This window comes from Henckelia pumila, chromosome 2 (assembly GCF_033568475.1).
Source record: "Henckelia pumila isolate YLH828 chromosome 2, ASM3356847v2, whole genome shotgun sequence".
Classification (NCBI taxonomy): Eukaryota; Viridiplantae; Streptophyta; class Magnoliopsida; order Lamiales; family Gesneriaceae; genus Henckelia; species Henckelia pumila.
This window is the reverse complement of record NC_133121.1, coordinates 109866995-109877144: the sequence shown is the minus strand read 5'-3', so window position 1 is coordinate 109877144 and position 10150 is coordinate 109866995. Positions and strand designations below refer to the sequence as shown.

The following is a 10150-nucleotide window of genomic DNA, read 5'->3' as shown; positions in this document are numbered from 1 at the left end:
TTCTCTGAATTCATCTAAAATCTTGTATTTTATCTAATATCATGTAAAATCATGCCTCTATGATCAAATTTTTGTCGCGTGCTTAATATATTAATGTCTAATGGGACAATGTTCACCGTATATTTTACAATAATTATATATAATATGTAATGAATATCAATTAATCTAGTACCGACGTTTCAACAGCAATAGCTATATATAAATGATTTGGCTTCAAGTATTAATCATTTATCAAGTATTTTGATCGAGACATTGTCTCCAACCAAATGCATGCCTTAATCAATCGGGGTCAAATCGTGAATTAGTGACTCTATTAATTATAGAAGAACGTATTAATCAATCACTCGAAATACCAAAGTTCTGTAGCATAGAATATCCTATAACTATAATAAGCCAATGCACTACGTACGTCTTTCAACAATTGGCCAGCATCTATATATGTTCTCAAGAATCTTAAGAGTTAAAGATAGATTAAAAAAAAATGTGGAGACTTAAACTTTCTGAAGGGAATAATCATCCATGGCTAATGAGCACGAATAATCACACCGGAAGACAGTTCTGGGAATATGATCCGAATCATGGGACGGATGAAGAACAAGTTCTGGTTGAAAATGCTCGTAAGGAGTTCTATGATAACCGGTTTGAGATCAAATACAGTTCTGATCTTCTTATGCGAATTCAGGTGACACATGTGTTAAAGTCTAGTGTTTATCTCTTGACAACAAACTTGAATCAATGTAGAATTCAAAACTCCTCGGTTCTTAATCTTTTCGATGATTTTGATTGAAGTTCGCTAAGAATAATCCATGCAAGATTGAGTTACCACAAGTGAAGGTAGAAGAAGAAATAACTGAGGAAGCAGTGGTAAATACGTTGATGAAGGCTTTAAGATTTTACTCCACACTTCAAGCTGAGGATGGCCACTGGCCTAGTGACTATGGTGGCCCTTTGTTTCTTCTTCCTGGCCTGGTAAGAATCTATCAACTTTGATAATGGTGGATCGAATAAAGAAGTTTTCGAGAACTAACGCCATGCACATCACAGGTTATAGCCTTGTACATAATGGAAGTGTTGAGCACAATCTTGCAAAAGGAACATCAGAGAGAGATACGTCGTTATCTGTATAATCATCAGGTAATCATGCTTCATTCTAGTTCGATACCACCAAGACATATTGATAATTCGCAGACTTATATATGTACAGAATGTTGATGGAGGGTGGGGCTTGCACATAGAAGGACATAGCACCATGTTTTGCACGGTCCTCAATTATGTTGCATTGAGACTTTCGGGAGAAGGTGTAAACTCTGGGGATGGAGCAATGGACAAAGCCAGGACTTGGATTCTTGATCGTGGTGGCGCCACCTTCATTCCCTCATGGGGAAAGTTTTGGCTCTCGGTTCTTGGTGTATACGAGTGGGATGGGCATAATCCTCTGCCCCCAGAACTATGGCTTTTGCCTTATGTTCTTCCTATACATCCAGGTTGATTCATGCTGTATTTTGGTGTATGTATCATTATGCCGATTTCATTTGATTCGGAAATGAACGGAGGATCATTATTGATGCAGGAAGATTGTGGTGTCACTGTAGGATGGTTTACTTGCCAATGTCGTATTTATATGGGAGAAGATTTGTAGGGAAAATTGATGCCACTGTGCTCTCACTTAGGAAAGAACTCTTTACTCAAGATTATCATCAGATTAACTGGGATTCAACCAGAAATCAATGTGCAAAGGTACTAAGTTTTGTGGCTCTCTCAAAAAAATATAAGATTTAGAAGTTTCATTTTTGTGAATCTTCTGCTACTTGTGACTTTGGTATTAATGAAGAAATCTTGTCGGGATAGTACTTGGTCATAATCTGCAAATTATTTTTCTTGCAGGAAGATTTATACTTTCCACACCCACTTTTACAAGATATTATGTGGAAAAGTCTAAATGATGTTGCTGAACCACTACTTATGTGTTGGCCCTTGTCTAAACTAAGGCAAAGAGCACTAAGCACTACAATAGAACACATTCATTATGAGGATGAAAACACCAATTATCTCTGCATTGGTCCAGTGAATAAGGTACCAACTCTCCAGTTTTGTTGTTCCGGACCCTGTCAACTCCTCTGCTGCTTTATGATTGAACTTAAACCAAATATAACATCAGTCTTGTGTAATATTTGGCTTAAACCGCACGTTCTTGATAATAACCACACAAAAAACACAGGTACTAAACATGCTTTGTTGTTGGGTGGATGATCCAAATTCAAAGTCAGTCAAATTTCATCTTTCGAGAATCAAGGATTATCTATGGATGGCTGAAGATGGCATGAAAATGAAGGTCTCTTTCGCCTATCGCTTCACCAAAAATATAAGTTATCTTCATTAAGACATACTCATGGGTAAATGAAATTCCAGGGATACAACGGGTCTCAGCTGTGGGATGTTGCTCTCGCAGTTCAAGCGATATTAGGAACCAACCTTCCGAATGAATATGGATTGATGCTTAAACAAGCATATGAATTCATCAAAATGTCACAAGTAAATATCAGTACAGTTGACCTGCTCTGCGTATCATACTTTGTCTGTTCAATGTAGTGTATCAAATCCTTTTTTTATTTTGCTTGTTGAAGATTAGAGATGACAGTTCAGGAAATTTTAGCTCGTGGTATCGGCATAGCCGTAAAGGAGGGTGGGGATTTTCTACTGCAGATAATGGATGGCAAGTATCAGATTGTACAGCAGAAGGACTAGAGGTGCTTTCATTAATGTCAGAAGATTTTGCAATAAACTAAGTGGAGTTTGATGATTATTTGTTTCTTGGTTACTATCAGGCAGCCATTTTACTGTCACAGCTTCCATCCGAGATTGCTGGACAAGCAATAGAACCAGATAAACTTTATGATGCAGTTGATTTGATCTTATCCCTGCAGGTGGTAGCCCTTTATTACTCGAGTTATGTTATATGTACAACAAATGTTACATACATGGTTACTTCCTTTTGGAATTAAAAAACTATCTCAAGTGCACTTTAATTTCAAAATTGAATTTGAGGTAGTTTTGTAATCTCGAAAACAATGTGTAACCGTCAGTGTAACCCTCATTGTACATACACCAGTTAAACCGTCAACTGAATCTTATCTTCGACTATTTTGGGCCCAACATATTTTCTGGCATAGGTTCAGAAATGGCTCTTATAGATTGGTCAATATATTGAAATCAAGTTCTAACTGATAAGAGTACTCATAGGTTAATTTACTCTAAATTTTCAGACATGGTTACTCAGAATCTTTTCTTGTTTTTAACCTCAAATTGTTGTTACAGAATCATAACGGAGGTTTTGCATCATATGAACTAACAAGATCATATTCTTGGTTGGAGGTAATCATTGAAACTAATGAAAGTCATATTCGGTTTTAATTGCTTTATTTATTTCTGTACTTGATGAAAGCACGTATATATTAACAGATGATTAATCCGGCAGAGACATTCGGAGATATCATGATCGATCATCAGTAAGATCAAAGAATATGTAATTTGATTTCTGATTTGAAACTGTGAATCCGGCGGATCTTTGCTGGAATTCAAAACAAACTGGCCTGAATCCAATCTTTTGAGTCTTGGATGATCCACTATCTACGTTTTGTGTAAAAAAGTATCGGTCGGACCAATAAAGATCCAGTTCTAAATGTGGTATCAATGCAGGTATGTTGAGTGCACATCTGCAGCTATTCAAAGCTTGAAGAGCTTCAACAAACTGTATCCAGGATACAGGAGAAAAGCTATAGATTCTTGCATCGAAAAAGCCCTTAAATTCATCGAAAAAACACAGTTAAGCGACGGGTCATGGTATGGATCTTGGGGAGTATGTTTCACTTATGGGACATGGTTTGGAGTAACAGGGCTGGTCAAAGGTGGCAAGAAATATTACAACAGTTTGTGTATAAGAAAAGCTTGTGATTTTCTGCTGTCCAAGCAACTTCCTTCTGGTGGTTGGGGAGAAAGCTACCTATCAAGCCAAGATAAGGTACAAATTTTCGAAAAACACTACATTTTTTGAAACTTCTAACTGAGACATACATAAATGACTGAGAACCTGCATTGCATACTTCATTTTGGTGTTAACCTGGAAACTTCTGATCTCTGTCAACCCTCTCATCCATTGTTTCTCTATCAGAGATAAAATTTTCAGGAATCCCGCAGTCGTTCTAATCATGTTCGACGACGTTGAATCTGGTTAAACTAACATACTTCTCACAAGCTGCATGATAACAGGTATACACAAATATAGGAAAAGGCAAATCACACCTAGTAAACACTGCCTGGGCTATGCTTGCACTGCTCGAAGCTGGTCAAGTAAGTCTCGTTCGATTCACAAAAGACTTGCAAAAAGTCATATTGAAATGCCAACTAAGAACTAAAATGTAATATGATGACTATGCGTAGGCTGATCGCGATCTCAGCCCGCTGCACCGTGCAGCTAAGGTACTGATTAATTCCCAAATGGAGAATGGAGACTTTCCACAGCAGGTAATCTTTAGTTTTGAGATTTGGAGAATCACTTCAGGTCTTCTCTGTGCTATTACACTAGTTGCAGTTATGCATACTGAGGGTCACGTCCATAGTTGTGAATTTGACAGGAAATAAGTGGTGTGTTCAATAGGAACTGTATGATAAGCTACTCAACCTACAGAAATATCTTCCCGATCTGGGCTCTCGGGGTATACCTTAACAAGGTGTTTCGTCATCATGAAGTGCTTAAAGAAGTAGATGAAGAGCTGGTGATTACGAGTAGGTCTCCCGTGAGACGGGGCAGTCCGATACAAGTCCATAACTGATATGTGGGACGGTGTCCCGTGGGACCTTCAGTTTTTGTGAATGATTGCTCGTTATGTGTCATCAAAATAAGTCCTATAATATGTTGCTCCTTGATTATGTACATAAAAATATTGATTATGTACATAAAAATATTTCTTGCAGATAGATTAGAATTATCTTTTTATCTTTTTTGTCAAAAAAGAAAGTGATTTCCAGTACTTGTCCTTGTGCAGGAGCTGCCCTGCATCCCTAGTAATCTATCTACATAAAGAATATCTCAAATCTTCTAGTACATTAATCAATATCACATCAGTAACAATGTGAATCATAAGTTCGTCAACTACTTTCATTGTAACTGGCCTGAATGTCGCATGCGGTATTTTATTCATATCATGGATGGATTACTGTTTTTGTGCTTCATGACTATATGATCAAATTTGATGTTTGCCACATCAATATTAATTCTCCAGAGTTGAAAAAGAATGTGGAGACTCAAACATTCCCAAGGGGATGATCATCCACTGTTAACTAGCGCGAATAATCACACCGGAAGACAGTTGTGGAAATACGATCTATGGAACTGATGAAGAACGAACTCTTAATGAAAATACTCATGAGGAGTTCTATGATAATCGCTAAGAGACCAAGCACAGTTCCGATCTTCTCATGCGAATTCAGGTGCAATATACTTTTCGTTATCTGGCTCGTAATTGAAAACAAACGTGTCTCCATGTAGATAATCAAGTGATCATTTTCTGAATTTTAATAAACTTGTCCAGGCAATTATAAAAGAAACCTCATCTGAGTTGTTTCTCTATGATTTCAAAAAAGGTAATGTACATAACGCAAACGGCAAGAGCTAAAGGACACTGGAATCAATTAACAAATCAACCGATATAATAGTTTCTATTGACCTTCATCCATTGAATCGTTGCGGGGATGAGATTTTAAGTCACTGCCACCTTGACTCGATTCTTCAGATTCTGAAATTCTTGGAACAGAATCCTCAAGTGCTTCGAGAAAGGAAGGTACAGTGAACTTGTCTGCAAGTGGGTAAAGCTACAGTTAGCTGTATCATTAATATGTAGAACTTTCTACTACAAATAGCATATAATATAATCAATGTTTAACTAGTTCACTCAGATACCGAAATCTCGATAGCAGGAATAGAGAACACTATACAGTCGATATATAACTTCTCTCCCAAGATACCCAGACACTAACCACCACCAAAACACACGTACGAAGTTGATCACTGATCCCTTATGAAGATCGAGCAACCCACCAGTTCAAGTAACAATGACATAAAAGTTCTCATCACTTACATTTGCTTGGGTCTATTCCAAATTGAGAGAGATCTACTTGTCCAGTACGGAGAACCTACAGCAAAAAAAGGAAAAAACATTATGTTCCAACAAACACTTAAGAAGCGACACACATAAAAACATATGCGAGAAACAGTAGACCATAGGCTTACATATGTGAATGAATCAAGTTGTTGACGAAATGGGGGGCTCTGTAGCAAGTCTAATAGCTCCTCAGCAGTCCATTGCCCCTGCAAGCATTCAGGAGTCAGTAAATAATGAGCAGATAAAGAACTTGGTAACTCAGAGAATCCACAAGATATTTGACCTCTGGTAGGTGTGAAGCCAATTGTTGATCTAAAGGTAATTCTTGAATCAACGGATATATAAGTTCCGGCTTCAAAATGTCACCCAACCCCAAGCCTGAAAAGCAGGAAAATGAGAACATTTCAAGTAAGAGATGTCTGAATTATGAAAACACCAGTTGGATGCGGCAATGGAAAAATATTAGTAGAACTGAGAGCAGGAGCAGAATGTTCTTCCGTGGTTAGTCAATATACCTCTAAAAACGAACAATTTCTCCAAAAAACATTCACTTTAACATGATCCAAAGACTTTAAAACATGTAATACAGACTCTTGGCGAAGTATTTGATAGAAACTGCAGTCCTTCACATATTAAGGAATTTCAATCTAAATAATTATAGAGACTCTTCAGCCTTAGTGAACCACTGAATTTAAAAAAAGTTAATCCAATGTGATTGTAACAAACAGTCACAAGCTAAACTGTCAAATACTCGCATGCCAAGCACAATTGGAAGTAGTTTAAGACTACAAGGGCTCAAGCCTCAAATATTGTAAAAGTTCGCAACACAAACCACAAATAGATTTGCCCTTTCAGACTACCAGATTCGTGATTATTTCACCCGATAATGAAAACTACAGGAATAAGAATAATCTCATACCTGCATCTGGATCTTCAGCTTCATCTGCATCAGAAATTATCAATTAACTTCATCTTAAAGAACTTGAGTCACCTTAATTCTCCAACAGAACCTAAAATACCTGTAGATCCGATATTACTTAGTATTCTCTGCAGATCTGCCAGCTTTACTGGTCCTGCAGAGGTTACATCACTGGTTGCCTCTGAAACCATGCTTGGGCCAACCAAATTTCCAGCTCTAGTGAAAGAACAAAAGAGAGAAAGATTAGTGCGTCCTCCAACAATTTCACGAATTGTTACTGATATAACGAAATTTATTTCATCTTCATGGCTTTCGTTTCAACAAACCAAAAACCTGAGCAAAAAAATATTTAATGATCTATCTCTAATCATGGTTTAATCTAATCAAGATCTCATCAATGTTCCACATTGAATAACAAGTTTCTTCATGTTTACAGAAGTACCTAGACGAAATATCATCCTCAACCATATCTTCTGAGCTTTGCCCAGGAACTGAGACATCAGGTTCCTCTTCACCAGGTAACTCTATTAAACAACAAACACATAGTTAAACACTTAAACTTGACTGGAAGGCAATTCTCACACCCAAACAAAAATCCACCACCAAAATCATAAATCATAAATCATAAAAATAAATAATAATAATAATTAATAAATAAATAAATCCAAAACAATGATATTTCCGTATCCAGGTATCGACTGGGGGAATGTTGTCAAATACCTAGTGGCTGATTCAGGTATAAATTTACAGAGCTGCACAACTGTGTATCATTCTCAGCTTTCGGCTCCTACAACCAATGAAACATTAAACTGTATTCGATAATGTGAATGTGTCCCAAAGTTTTCAAAAAACAAAAAAAAAAAAAAAAAGTGTCCCAACTCCTAACAACACAAAGAAATCACCTCACAAACTAACCTGCATCCAAAAGAAAGACTTCCTGTCATCAGTATGAAACTTCAAGATAAAAACCCTCCCTGAAGATTGATTGACCTGACCAATAGAAATAAAACAAAATATGGATGCACTTCACGAAAAAATAAAAAGCATTATTCTTGTAGCCAAAGCTGCAAAAGTCTATAAAATACCAAATAGCTGTACCTTTTCAAAAACAGCTTCCTCAGGAAAGACGATTTGGTCCTATGTTCATCTTTTGTTAAAGAATAACTCTGGACAACAAGCCATAGTAGTTGATAGAGTAGATGAAGATGAGCAAATATTAAAAAATTAAAAAAAAACATCAAATACAGTTGCTTATTGTCCCAATGACACATGATCTTGGATACATCTTCAACAATATTTAGAGATCTATCGATCCATTGAAAATGCACGAGCCCTTCTCCACCCTGTGCAAGGCACATTAAGAATTTCACATTGAAAAGAAATGAATTCCATAAATCCATGATTACCAAAACTAACACCAATATAAATGAAACTGGCTATTGATTTTCGGGGAAGCATTCAAAAAAGAGAAGATCCGAAGATGAGAAAAAATTAAAACAGAGATAATTTAATAATACTTCGTTCAGACGGCCGTACCCTTCCGACACGAATAAGTCCTTTACGGGTATCAGGAATCACACGATTTCCATCCATAAGCATTTTCCCAGCACGGAATTCCAGTAAAACTTCCTGGCAAATGGAACAGAAGAATCTATCATTTTAAAGCATGCCTTGCAAGGGGGGACGAAAAGGAAAAGTACACATTACTTAATGCATACACAGCATGCGAGATTAGCAAAATTTTCAACACCATTTTCACTTCCAATATTATAAAATACCCCGGTTTGAAGAGGTAATCCTAAAATTCCCATAAAGATTGCCACAATCTTGTCTCGTTAGAGATTTTTGCTAATTTACCTTAGGCACACTCTCTTACTCATTAGTTTAAGTCTACATGTCCATATCCACCATGAGTTTAAACATAAATTCTATAACATGGACCAAACAGTCATGAACTAACACATGTTAACAGATTTCCAATAAAACCGGTACACATTTAAAAATAATTCAAGAATGAATGCAGATTGGGTAACGTGGGGAAATAGGTTGATACTAAAAAAAATTAATATTGTCCCGTCTACAAAATCCATCTCATAAATCTATACATCTTTAAAATATTAAATTAAATAAAATAAATCAACATAATTCACATAGTTTAAGCATACCTGAACATGAGGAAAGACTTCGGTTAAGGAAGAATCCATCCTTGTATCCCAAAGAACTGTTCCACCCCAAAATGAAAACGTTTTAATCAAGTAGGAGTCACTGTTACAAATGGCGTGGTTGAGCGAAAAAGGATTCAAACCCTCATGAAGCCTCCCCGTCTCCATTTACAATCCATCCTCAAACAACAAAATTTTAATGCCGCGAAAACACACTACTAAAAACCGATGTGTTCCAATTTCAAAACAAAAACAAAAACAAAAAACCGATAGGTTCCAAACACAAGTGGATTTTTTTCTCAGTACGACAACAAGAATTTAATCATTCAAGAAGCAGAGGGAAAAAAAAAACCATTTTTCACTCAAAATCCTACACACCCATAAGATTAATAAACCCTGGGACATTCTTACGAGTGCAATACAAGGATTTCACAAAATGCTACTGGACTAGATAATATCCAAGAAAACAAAACTGAATAATCAAATACAAGATCCCGTGAAATAAAGTATGTCGTACGTATATACGTACTTGTAATTTGGTGCAGAAACCAAAATTTCTTCAATTCGGTCGCTTCAGCTCCGTCACAGAGGAGAGAAGGAGCACCAATTGGGATTTCGAGCTGTCAACGTCGTAGACTGGGATGGGCTTACAAATAAATACATGTATTTGGGCTTCCGTAAAAGCCCAATTCATGTTCTATTTCTTAGCTCCAAACTATTACTTGTAGGCCCAATTGATTACTAACCCATTATTTTATTTATTTATTTATATTTACTTTAGAGGCTAACCCATTATTATTTTATTAAAAGGCTTCTTATTTATTTCAATTCTTTTTAATGAATTCAATAACCATTTTTTTATATTAAATTAAATGGGCCGAGCTTTATATGGTTTGTCCATGAATTAAATG

The 10150-nt window shown here is 36.4% G+C and overlaps 2 protein-coding genes across 3 annotated transcripts; one reads left to right on the top strand and one right to left on the bottom strand.

The window, feature by feature from the left end:
• Positions 1 to 481: 481 nt before the first annotated feature.
• On the top strand, positions 482 to 4829 carry LOC140878144 (cycloartenol synthase-like). Its single transcript, XM_073281755.1, has 16 exons — positions 482 to 682; positions 790 to 969; positions 1045 to 1134; positions 1205 to 1484; positions 1571 to 1737; positions 1885 to 2073; positions 2219 to 2332; positions 2410 to 2532; positions 2625 to 2747; positions 2826 to 2924; positions 3316 to 3372; positions 3460 to 3506; positions 3697 to 4018; positions 4267 to 4347; positions 4438 to 4521; positions 4632 to 4829. The coding sequence occupies exons 1-16, from the start codon at positions 482 to 484 to the stop codon at positions 4827 to 4829; spliced, it is 2355 nt and encodes a 784-aa protein (XP_073137856.1).
• Positions 4830 to 5521: 692 nt separating this feature from the next.
• Positions 5522 to 9855, bottom strand: LOC140881623 (26S proteasome regulatory subunit RPN13). Of its 2 annotated transcripts, none has more exons than XM_073287081.1 (14): positions 9769 to 9855; positions 9243 to 9298; positions 8614 to 8706; positions 8361 to 8420; positions 8176 to 8214; positions 7993 to 8067; positions 7798 to 7864; positions 7520 to 7601; positions 7178 to 7293; positions 7078 to 7101; positions 6442 to 6536; positions 6287 to 6364; positions 6135 to 6189; positions 5522 to 5852 (listed from the first exon to the last, which is right to left on the bottom strand). In XM_073287081.1, the coding sequence occupies exons 2-14, from the start codon at positions 9279 to 9281 to the stop codon at positions 5716 to 5718; spliced, it is 960 nt and encodes a 319-aa protein (XP_073143182.1). In that variant the 5' UTR covers positions 9282 to 9298; positions 9769 to 9855; the 3' UTR covers positions 5522 to 5715. The 2 variants fall into 2 exon arrangements, with proteins under 2 accessions (XP_073143182.1, XP_073143183.1); XM_073287082.1 differs by having other exon boundaries at positions 9243 to 9342; positions 9769 to 9836.
• Positions 9856 to 10150: the final 295 nt, after the last annotated feature.